Below are 11663 nucleotides of genomic sequence, written 5' to 3'. Positions count from 1 at the left end.
GGCCAATGTATATTGGGGGGGGGCAGGCTGCTCCCTCACTCAAGATTGGAGTTCAGTGGCAAACCAGAGGGCCCTGCAAGGACTCAGGTGTCCTTGTTTCCAGATGCTAGGGGCTGAATCCTGACATGCTGGGCAGCCAGGGCATCAAGACCAGCCCCTGAGACGGAGCAGGGCAGAACCTCAGACATTCCCCCCGGGGCCCTGCCCCTTCCTGGGGAGCCAGCTGGGGTAGAATTACCCGTGGGAGCAGAAGAGACAGCAACTGTTGGGGCTCTTAGTGTTCGATCTGTTATGATGGGAATGGTGCGGGGACACACACCATGGCTGGGCGATGGGTCAGTGCGTGGGACTTGGCCGTCCTGGTGCAGAACCAGCATCGTGCCTTGAATGGCATCCTGCGCCTCCTGCTCACCTGCCAAGTCTTGCTCTCTGCTTTTGTCTTTGGAGGACTCCACCTCCCACCCCCACCTTCCAGGAAGCCTTCCTTGATTCTTTTGGGCAGTTACCCGAGGAGTCAGCAGGCTCAGCCCCCAGCCCCACGCCGCTGTCTGTCTCTACTACTGGGGACTCTACTCTCTACTACTCTACTACTGGGGACTCCTCAGCCAGGCGCAGGGCAGAGGACCCCGAAGGTCTCCGGAAGTGTGAGCAGAATGAACACCAATCAGATCCCGCATCTTCCCGGAGACTTGTGCCCCCACGTCCCTCCAGGTCTCTCAGGGGAGGCACAGGCTAACTTGCCCGGGTGAAAAATCATGCCTCCCACCCAATACCTCCTCACTCTCACCATCTCCAGAGCTACCCTTTCGAAAATGGGCATGCCGTAACGGTCCATGTGTCAGCCAGACATCTGAAGACCTTTGTGACTTGTCCCCCATCAGATCCCCCCAACCCCCAACCTTTTGTTCACACCGAACCAGCGCCTGCCCTTTTCTCTCCCATGCTGCCCGCCCCCCCAAGCTGGGCAGCCTCTTTGGTATCCCTGCTGGTCTGCTGGGCCCCCTACCTCTGATTCCCTTAGACCGTGGGAGGCTCCCATAGGCAAGGACCGTCTGGTCCCCTTTGCACCGCTTTTCGGGACAAGGAGCTGGAGACTCACAGCTGCTCGCCGTTCCCCCAGGCGTGCCGTGCCCTTGTCTGTGACTGTGTAAATACACTTTATTTTCCATCTTTCCCGCCTGGGCGACATGTGGAGTGTGAACAGGCAGTGTGCAAAATGGTGGTGGGCAGTGTGGGGGGCACATGGGAGAGCCCCTCGGATGCCCACCCTGGTCCCCAGGCTTTGTTAACACTGAGGAGCGGGCGACCGGAAAGGGGTAACTGGGCATGGATCCCCACCCCAGGAAGCGCCAGGGAGATTGCTTTTGACGCTGCTCCAGGCTCCAGGAGCACCGACAGGGTCAGGCCCGAAGGTCACAAGGCCCTGGGGGCAAGGGGCTGGGGGTATCGTTGGACTTTGGCACCGTTCTCGGCTCTGACTCTGCAGAGACCACGGGACCACCAGGAGCAGCGGAGGGGAGGTAATGCCACAGGAAAGGCTCCTCCCCCTGGGGCCTGGCCTTGGCCAGAGGGTGAGGCCGGGGAACCGGGAAAGGAAGAAGGGATGGGGAGGCTGGGGACCACTTGGAGAGCAGGCTAGCTTGGGTGGGGGAGCCCCTCCATCATTGGCCAAGACAAGGTGATGGGAGTGTCCCAAAAGGAAGATGTGGGGTGCTGGGGAAAGGGGGTCTCTTCACTTCCTTGCAGCTGCTCTGGCCCCCAAGAAGCAGGGACAGACACTGCCCAGGTCTGGGCTGGTTCCTGCTGTCCACTCGCACCCCGGCTGGCCCTGCGTACAGTAGGGGGGACTTTGGTTTCTGCTGCAGGGGCCATGATGCCCGCACCAGGCAGGAAAGCCCAGCCTGGCCATCTGTGCCCAGCTGCCAACGGTCCCCAGGGGCATCACGGGGTGGTGACGTCCAGCCCAGAGCGGCCCCTTCTTCCTTAGGCCTCCTTTAGCTCCGGGGCCCTTCCCAGCAGGGCCACCCTTGTCCCAGAAGGGAGACTGCTGGGAGGAGGGAGCTTCCCGCTCATCCAGTCCTGGGACCTCTGGGTCATTCCCTGCCCTGGCTGTTAAGAGGGCCAGACCCTCCAGGGAGCCAGGCTGGAGGGGTACAGACCAAGATGGGTAAACACTGCTGGGGAGAGTAGGCCTGCTGGCGGGACCCTGAGGATCCTCAGACCGCAGAGGCCCTACCCTCCGCGCCCACTGCTCTGGGCCGAGCCCTCCGGTGGGCGGGACCACGGAGGGCGTGGAGTTCATCAGGTGGGGGCCCCCTGGCTCCAGCACGCAGGGCACGGACGGCCTCAGTTGTCCAGGCCCTGGCTATAGGGCGCGGCCAGCTCATCCGCGTCGCTGTCTGAGCTGCCCTCGCTGTCCTTGGCCGGCCGCTCCAGACGACGAAAGAAGCGCGCGTCGCGCGGGGACAGCGGGTAGAGCGCGTCCTGCAGCGCCGCGCCCACGCCCACGCCCACCCCGAGCAGCTCCTCGTCCGACGACGGCAGCGAGTCCTCATCCAGGTGCCGCGCCAGGCCCAGCCCGTCGAAGGCCAGCGGGTCCTCGAAGGGCGGCGGGCCCTTCAGCAGCCGCACCTGGGGCGGGGAACCCGTGCGCTGAAGGCCGGCCCCGCCGCGCTCCCGCGGACAGACGTCGGCCGCCCCCCCGCTCCTCCCGCCACCCCGCCGCCCTCCCCGCCGGCGCCGCCCGCCCCTGCCCCGCGGGGGCACGCGCAGGGCTTCCGCCCCTCCCGCGACCAGCCGGCGCTCACCTCCGCCTTCAGCTCCTCGATCTGGTCCTTGAGCTCGCGGATGTACTGCGACGAGTCCGAGTGGTTCAGTTGGCCCTGGATGCGGCCCTCCTCCCTCTGCGGGGCGGGCCAGGTCACGGCGGGTCACGGCGGGTCAGGGCGGGGCCCGCCCCGGGGCCCACCCCCCGCCCCGGCCCCGCCGCTCACCTGGATCTCCAGCTCGGCGATGCGCTGGCGCATCTCGGCCACCGCCGCCATGCTGTCCGCCTCCCGCAGGCGCACGGCCATCACCTCCTCCTTGCTCTGGGGGCAGAGGGGGCGAGGGCGGGTCAAGGGGCGCGGCGCGCCGGGGGCCGGGCCGGGGCGGCGGGCGGGGGCGCACCTTGCACTCGGCCTCGGCCTGCTTGCGGCGGCTCTCGCTGAGCTGCGTCTGCAGCCCCTTGTTCTGCGCCGCCAGGTACTGCAGCTTCTCCTGCAGCGCCGCGCGCTCCGCCTCCACGCGGTTCAGCAGGTTGCGGTGGATGTGGTCCTGGGGACGGGCGGGCGGGCGGGCGTCACGACCTCGTCCCCGCGCTGGCCGCCCGCCCCGCCCCGCCCCCCGCGAGGGGCGCGGGCGCCCGGGCCCACCTGCGTCTCGAGTTCCACCACGCGCTGCCGCAGCTCGCGACCCTCGGCCAGGGCCTGGGCCTCGCGCAGACGCACGCTCATCAGCTCGTCCTGCAGCTCGCCCAGGACCAGCTTCCGGGGGGACTCCTTCCAGCGGCCGCCGCGGGACAGGTGGGCCTGGTGGGGAGAGGGGGGCGGTCCGTCTGCAGCCCCGAGGGCCGAGCGGGCCGCTGCGTGCGCGCCGGGCTGGGGCCCTCACCTGCCAGGTGTCCGAGAGCTCCTGCAGCTGCAGCTTCAGCTCGCGCGCCGAGGCCACGGCCTCGCCCTCCCGCACCTTGACCGCCTTCAGCTCCTCCTGCAGCCGCGCCACGTTGTTCTCGTCGGGCAGCGAGCTGTTTCTCTGCGGGGCGAAAGGGGGTCAGAGCCCCGGGCAGCTGCGCGGCCAGGCGGCCCCGACGGAGACCCCTCCGTCACGTCTCCTCTGAGCCCCACCCTGGGCACCCGGCGGGGAGACCGTTCCCCCGGCACCCCAGGAGACACCCATGCGGCCCCGGGGAGAGAGCCTCAGAAGTTCGGCCTGCAGAAGGGGTGTGGAGAGCGCCCGCTCTCACTGGACTGTCTCAGGGGGACCCCCTGACGCCAGCATTCTGCGTCAATGTTACTGCTGATAACACCAGGCAGGCCGGGCAATTGTGGGTGCCTCCCCATCCTGGGAACCTGAGATCCGCCCCCTGGGGCCCATGATCACACTTGGGACCTGCCCCAGCAGCCGCTGAGAAGACGGGTGGCCCCTCCCTGTCGCTGCTCCTTGCCCCGCCAGACCCCAGGCTAGGCAGCCCCTTCCTCGGGAACAGGCTGAGGGCCAGCTTAGGCCTGGGGCCCAGCGTCCCAAGGGCTCCGTGATGAGGGACTTGTGCTCCAGCCTCTTGGATCGGACTCTGGCTTGCTGCTGGAGGTCCTCACTGACCCTCCTTTGAGTGTGGGAGTTGTTGGGCGGTGGTGTTGGCGGCAGGATCTCCTGGGGCTTATTTCCCTTTGATGTGGAGGCAGGTGGGAGGGAAGCCCAGCTCTGGGGCGGCTGATGGGGACTGAGAAGCCCATGGATGGGGCAGAGACACCCCACCAGGGAGGGCACCCCAAACAGCGCAGGCTTGAGAGAAGTGAGGCCTGGTTCCTGGCTTGTGTGAGTGGGTCCTGCTGCCCCCTGCTGGCCGGGGCACCTCTCTTCCAGCGGCTTTGCAGGAGCTGAGTCAATAGGGAGTCAGGGACAGCAGTTGAGGGCCGCCCAGGAGGTCTGGGGCTCCCTTCAGGGCAGCAGGCTCCAGGAGAGGGTGGTCCCAGTCCAACCCCTGGGTGGTATCTCCCTGGGGGTGGGGAAGGGGAGAGCAACCCTGATGGGCCTTGGCCTTGCCTCCCAACTCCATCCCGGAGCCCAGGGTGGGAGACACACACACACAGGTGGGGCTGTCTGCCCAGGAAGCCCATGGACGCCACCACACCGCTGGCCTGGGGCACGAGGGCAGGTGTGCCCCTTGAGGAGTCACTCTGCTTTGTGTGTGCCCTGACATGTGTGTGCATCTCCGGGGCTTGGCAGGGTCTGTGGTGAGGGGCCCAACTCCCCATAGGCCCAGAACCTGGCTGGCGAGCATGGGGGAGGAAGCAGGGCGCTAGAGGGTCAGGGAGGCTCTCTAGGTTCCTTGGGAAGCCGCAGGGCAGGGAGCGGTCTGAGGCGCCCTGCTGGCCGGCCTGGTCGCCCCTTCCTGACCGGGGCCTGGCCGCACTGCCTCCCACAGCGCAGCCGGCACCTCTGCCTCCCCTTGCCCGTCGTTCCCCGGACAGCTGCTCACTTGCCCACCCGGTCGCACCTTCTCCATGTCCAGAACCTTGTCCTGCATCTCTCGCAGAGCCCCCAGCGTCTCGGTCTCCCGCAGCCTCGACTGCTCCAGCTCGGTCTCCAGGTGGGCCACGAAGTCCTCAGTGAGGCGCGGGTTGTCCTGGGGGGCAGGCAGAAGGCTGTGCTGGGCCCCAGGCTGCTGCTGAAGGATAAGCAGCCTTCCTGCCAGCTGGCTGTGGGCCCGGTCTTGCCCCCGCCCCCCAAAGCCCCCGGGGCTGGCAGAGGGGCTCAGGCTGCGGGTCGACACGGGTGGAAGGTGAGGAGAAGCCCTGGATCCCCTTCCTGTGCCTTCTGACCTTGTGGGGAGAGAGCTGAACCCCATCATGGGGTTCTGATGCTCTGTGCCTAGGAGCGTCCTGGCTTAGCCTGTTTCCTGGGAAAGCCACAATGAAGGGACCTTCTGAAGGGGTCTTTCCAGGGCCTCAGGCTGCCCCCGGAGGGATGCCAGTGGCTGGTTCCCAGGATTGGGCACCCTTCCCCGTCTGTGGTCGGTGCCAAACCACACAGTGGGGGTGGGAGCGGGGTGGGGCTCAGGGCTGTGGCACTCCTGCCCCCCTTTCTCCACCTCCCTCCTCTCATTGCACCCCCATTTCAAAACAGGAAGGGATGGGGAAAGTCTGCTGGGATCCCTTTCTTGCTCAGTGCCCAGAAGGTACCCCATGGGGGCCCGGGGGGTGGGTGCGTGCGGCCCGAGCTCGACAGTGAAGACCTGGCTGGTGGGTGAGGGAGGGCCCTAAAGGCTGGAGCTCTGGGGGCTGCAGGGGAAGGTCTCCCTGGCCCGGAAGCGGGCATCGCGCCAGGGTTGGGATGAGCCCAGCCTTGGTTTCCCCATTGGCCATGCCGCCACTGGCAGGTCATCAAATAAGGAAGGTGGCCTGGGTACAGCTGAAGGAAAATCCCGAATCCACCTCCTGGAGAAGTGGGCTCTTCACAGTGCTCTGGCCCGAGGGCCCGCCTCCCAGGATGCAGAGATCTTGACTCCACAGCACAAGCCGGGCCGCCCCCACACCCCCACTCTGCCAGCTCAGAGTGGTGGGCACAGACCAGAGCCTCTTCTGGGGGCAAAGTGCTGGGCTCTGGAGTGGGGAGCCCCCCACCCCCCCGTCTCTCGTGCTAGCTCCCACCCTGCATGGCCGGCCCCTGGGGAAGGCTGACAGCCCTTCCGACCTTGGGGAACACTCCAGGGCTCCCCTAAGGAATCACAGCCACGTCAGCTGAGGGAGGGGACCTTGCAGGTAGAGCCTGGGTCCCAGGACGCCCCACTGACTGGGGGGAGATGGAAACCCCAGGATTCCCCAACCTGGGGGTGGGGCCGCTTCCTTGGAGGGGGGCAGAATCTGCACTCCCTCTGGGTTTCTCCTCCCCTCCCCCGCCCCTCCCAGGATGTAGGGGGCTGATGTGGGGTGCAGCCCCCCGCACCCACCGGGTACCTGCTGCTCCTGGAGCTGCCGGATGGTGCTCTGGGCCTTTTGCAGGTCTTCGGCCGCCGAGCTGCACTGCTGCCGCACCACCGCCAGCTCCCGCTTGATGACGTAGTTCTCCTCGGCCTCCTGCGCCCGTGTCACCTGCCCCTGAGCACAGGGAGGATGGGATGCCATGACCCTCTGCTCACACTCCGGGCCCTCCCTCGGGCCCGCCTCTCGGCCCCGAGAGGGCGGACGTGGGGTGGGACAAGGGCAAGGCCTCCTGCACTCAGAGCCTGGGATGGGGCGCCCCACCGGGTCTGGGCCTGTGTGGCACGGGCAGGAACAGGACACGGGGAGGAACCTGAAGGCACACACTCACCCCAGGCCCAGGCTCTGTGGGGCTGAAATGGAGAACGGGGACCCCAGGCTGGGGCCGAGGCCAGCTCTTTCCCCTGCCGGCCCCCGGCTCTCAGCCTCTGTCCCAGGTGAGGAGAAACCATCCTTATTTAGGACTGAGGCACAGCAGAGGCGGGGCTCCCCTGGCAAAGGTGGGGGTCTGGAGGCAGTGGAAGGCCCAGGGACTCAGGACCAACCCCTCAGGGCAGGGTGGGGAGGTGGAGCACAGCTCTTCTGGAACCTTCTCCAGTCCTGAATCCTGGGGCCTCCATCTACCTGGGGCTAAGACCTCCCCCTACCTTATCCCCTCAACCCACCCGATCCGGGTCCCCCCATTCCAGGCTCAGAGCCACCAGGTGGCGGGCAGAAGCTTCCAGATAAAGCCATTCAAGATGAGGCAGCAGCAGAAGCAGGTGAGAGAAGATGGCAGGCCTTGCAGGTAGGAGCGGTGAAGGGCCAGAGGGGTGGGGTGTGTGTGTGTGTGTGTGTGTGTGTGTGTGTGTGGTTGGGAGACTCAGCGCAGTGCACACACCAGGGCCTGTGGCTGACAGAGCCTCGGGGTCCCCATCCATGTCCCCTGGAGGGAGGAGGCTTTCTGTACAGACAGTCACAGACAGACTCACACTTATCCACACACCATGCTTTCACACACACACCCCTCCTTTCCCCCTCGGGAAATCTCTCCCCAGAGAAGCGGTCTCCAGCCACCCCATGCATGGTGCCAAGCCTGCCCCCTTCTGCCCGCCCCCGCCCCGGGTTGGCAGCGGCCAGGGAAGAGGCGGGTCCTGGCTGTGATGTGCAGGGACCGGTCGGGGACATGGGCCGGGGACGAAGAGCTACAGTACCTGGATTAACCTATCAGCCAGAGCAGCGCTCTCCTACCCGGCGGAGGGGGTTCCGAGCGACAGGGGAAGGAGGCAGAGCGGAAGGCGCAGGGACAGGAGAGGGGGAGAGACAGACAAGAACCACTTGTCACTAACACGCAGTGGACTATCTCTAGAAGCAGGGGAGAGAGGAGTGAGACCAGAGAACCAAAGAACCAGCAGGAGAGGACCCGGAGGAAGAGCAAAGCCAGAGCTGGCTCCGTCCTGAAGAGGGACCTGGAGAGGGACGTGTGTGTCTGGGCGGGTGGGGCTGCCGTCCTGGGAGGTTGCGGGATGGGGCGGTGGCAGCGATGGGGGGTGCGGAATATTTTAACTTGGAGTCGGAGTAAGAATCGGGCCCCCCTGTGGGCAGTGGGGGCACCGAGTGGGAGTTGGAGAGGAGAGGCAAGTGGGGCCCCCCTCCCCGCCTTTACTCCCATCTTTAAAAACAGGATGGGGGCCAGGGTCAAGGTTGTGGCACCCCCCCACCCCCACCCCACGGCGCCGGTGGTAAGGCCGCCCCCCTCTACCTCCTTTCTTTCCAGGGTGAGGCCTCCAAATTACAGGGTTGGGAGCCTGTGGCCTAATTCGGGGCACCCCCGTCAAAGAGCAGTCTGCCTCCTTCCCCCCGGCACAGGCAGCCCAGGAGGGACCCGTGTTTGCAGTTAACTGGGTTGTAATTTCACACCCAATCCCAAGCAAAGCTGCCCTACGCCCCTGGTTCTGCGGCAGCCCAGATCTCAGTGGGGCTCTTGGTGGGGGGCCACTGGTTCAGGGTGGGGTCCGGGCCCGGGCAGGGGGCTGGCTGGTGGGGCCCAGGCTGGCGGCCACGCTCCTCACCTTTTCCAGGGTCTCGATCCGTTGTTTCAGGAGCCGGTTCTCCGTCCGAAGCCTCTATGTAGGGAGAGGGGGGAAGTGTGTCAGAACCCCACTCCCACTCCCATACAGACAGAAGTCCGTCCTCTTAAGGGCCAGGCTGCCTCCAGGCAAGATAGAGGCATCATCGAATGCTCTGGGGAAGGCATCCCAGAAAACAGGGCCGAGTCCCATTCAGCATGGCCCGGTCGATTTTTTTTTTTTTTTTTAAACAAACCTTGGTTCACTTAAAGTGATCGCTTTCATGGGTATGCACTTGTGTGTCAGGGGTCAGCCATCAGCACCCTTGCCTTCCTGGGGAGTCTCCTGGGAGCCCACGCTGGGGCAGGCCTTCCTCTGGGCCTACCTGTTCCCGCCCGTCACTGCTTTGCTTCCAGTGCCAGAATGAACTGTCCTCAGAGTCAGGATCCCGGGGAGGGGGTCTTGCTGAACCCACCGGCCTCCTTGAGCTGGACGGCTATGTTTCTGTGACCCACCAAAAGTCAGGGGACTCAGAAGCCGTCACTTCCCTCCGGCGGGGGGCTTCTACGGGCCTCTTGCTTTGCTTTTCACCTTCTCCCCTGGACTGATGGATTTGGGTTAGATATTTGTGGTTTTAAGTTCCCCATGGCCTTTGGGAAGAAAAGTGAGGTTTATATACGCCTCGCATCTTAGTCTTTACTTATGTTCCCTTTAAGGAGCGGGGGCAGAGGGTTGGATCTTAAGTGTGTCCCGAACGAAGACCAACCAGACCCTCCATCTTCCTGAAGCCCCGAGACCCCGCATCATCCATTATTAATGAGGGAGCTGCCTCTCTGGGGGTCACACAGAACGTTTTCCGGATTCTTCCGGGAAGAAGAAGGTGTTGGAAACACCCAGAGCCCTCCCGGGAAGCATCTGCCCTCAGAGAATCACGGACTGTGATTCACAGTCATTCACCGATGTCATGTGTGGGGAAACTGAGTCAGGGGGGGGCAGTGTCTCGTCTGAGCCCCCCAGCTTGCCTGGGTTAGAGGTGTTTCAGGCACAAGTCTCTGCCCCACATGTGGAATCAGGAGTCCGGATCTCTTGGATGGCTCTTGCCCCATCTCTGGGCTCGACCCACCACTCCGTAAGCACAGAGATCCTCGAGAAGTTGGATGTGGCCAAGTAACAACTGCCCTCTCCCGCTTACTCCAAAGAGAAAATGAGACAAGGAGTGAACAAGAACTACAGGGTCTAAGTATACATCAGGCTTTTTTTTTTTTTTTTTTTTTCCTTCTGTATTTTTGATGCTCTGACATCTAGCCACCCGGCGGGTCTTGGAGAGACTGCCCCGCCCAGGACTGGCTAATTCCTAGACACAGCAAACCAGTAGTAGTGTCCCTTTCAGATGTAAACCAGCCAACCCAGTGCCTACACCCACCTACCTCTCACTCATGCCATCCTGCCCAATGTTCTTTCTGCCAAAACTGCCCCCAAGACAGTGAGGGACCCCCTGTAGACTGCAGCTCCCTGAAATTATTCAAAGGAACCAACCCTTAACTCAAACTCGACTACCCAGCCTTGCCCATTCTTTCCTGTGGAGACCACAATAAAGGCTCTGGCCCATGCTCTGCCCCTCTCGCCCTCTGCCTCCGGACCCACTCTGATGCTTCCCCATGTGGCCAGGCATGGTGGGGCGTGCCCCCTCCCTTTGGGAACTGTGAGTAATAAACTCTTCTTTCAAAGGCAGTCTCTGTGTTGTCTCCATGTCTGTCACTTTGCCACACCTGATTAAAGCAAATTCCAGGTACATTTTGAAATAGGCTCTAAGGGAAAGAGCAAAGGGCAGGGCCATGGGACAAGGCATCTGCCTGGATCCTTTAAGCCTGTGGGCTCTCAGGCTCCTCCCAGGAGAAGTTTCCAGGTGGGGCATATAGTCTGAGTGTCTGCTGTGTCCCTACCTACTGCTGGGTCCTCACTGTCACCAGATGGGGGCAGGCCCATGACTGTGCATGAGCAGGACAGGCACACACGTTTGGACGGGTGCATCAATCAAGCTACCATTTCTGAGAAAGGGGAACGCCTGTAAACTCGGGACACAAAATTACTTCTGAAAAACCTACAAACGGGGCCAGGACACAGATGGCCTCTTTCCCCTTCAGGTATGGGTGGCAGGTGACCTGGATTCTAATCTAGAGTCTGCCCCTCCCTTTCTAGAAACTTTTTTTTTTTAAGATTTTATTTACTTATGAGGGAGAGAGAGAGCACGAGCAGGGGGAGTGGCAAGCAGAGGGAGAAGCAGGCTTCCCACTGAGCAGGGAGCTCGATATGGGACTCGATATGGGCCTGGGATTATGACCTGAGCTGAAGGCAGATGTGTAACCGACTGAGTCCCCCAGGTGCCCCTCCCTCTCTAAAGGAGGTAAGATGTTGATAGCGGTGATGGTAACAAAAATAGAAATAAGTAAATAATAATAATTTGAACAGCAGAGCAAATCTTATCCCCATTTTGCAGAAGGGGACACTGAGACTCAAAGAGGTGAATCTTCCTGGGTCACATAGCTGGTCCATGGTAGAGTTGGGATTTGAATCCTGGTCTGTGGGACTCTAGTCCCAGCCGCTGTGGGGCTCTGTCCCTGAAGAGGACAAAGCCAGGGGTTATGTATTTGTGTCTGTCCCTCTCACTGGACTGGGGGGGCGGGGGGGGCCTCAGTCTCCTGTGACTCTAGTACACAGTAGATGCTCAATAAATGCTTGTTGCGTGAATAAGTAAAATCACGTGTGGAAGGGTGAAAGCAGAAAGGAGAGGGAGGAGAGTCTGGAGGGTCGGAGGGGTCACAGTGGGGGGGGGGTGCCCTGTCACACCTGGCTCCTGCCTGACCCTGACCCCAGG

At 63.1% G+C, this 11663-nt stretch overlaps 1 protein-coding gene across 2 annotated transcripts in view; it reads right to left on the bottom strand.

Annotated features, from left to right (window-relative positions):
* Nucleotides 1-1137: 1137 nt before the first annotated feature.
* EVI5L (ecotropic viral integration site 5 like) overlaps nt 1138-11663 on the bottom strand; it is a gene marked incomplete at its 5' end in the record, with an annotated part of 28699 nt that continues 18173 nt past the window's right edge. The window contains 10 exons of one of the 2 annotated variants that reach the window (XM_080803118.1): nt 1138-2631; nt 2808-2903; nt 2994-3089; nt 3169-3315; nt 3414-3569; nt 3652-3792; nt 5258-5386; nt 6717-6857; nt 7934-7966; nt 8792-8845. In XM_080803118.1, the coding sequence (XP_080659244.1) occupies nt 2347-2631; nt 2808-2903; nt 2994-3089; nt 3169-3315; nt 3414-3569; nt 3652-3792; nt 5258-5386; nt 6717-6857; nt 7934-7966; nt 8792-8845 (1278 nt within the window). In that variant the 3' untranslated portion in view covers nt 1138-2346. The remainder of the gene's footprint in view (nt 2632-2807; nt 2904-2993; nt 3090-3168; nt 3316-3413; nt 3570-3651; nt 3793-5257; nt 5387-6716; nt 6858-7933; nt 7967-8791; nt 8846-11663) is intronic. The other variant, XM_080803119.1, reaches the window with a different exon arrangement.

Source organism: Martes martes, assembly GCF_963455335.1.
Source record: "Martes martes genome assembly, chromosome: 1".
NCBI classification, from domain to species: domain Eukaryota; kingdom Metazoa; phylum Chordata; class Mammalia; order Carnivora; family Mustelidae; genus Martes; species Martes martes.
This window is presented reverse-complemented; position numbering and strand designations above follow the sequence as displayed.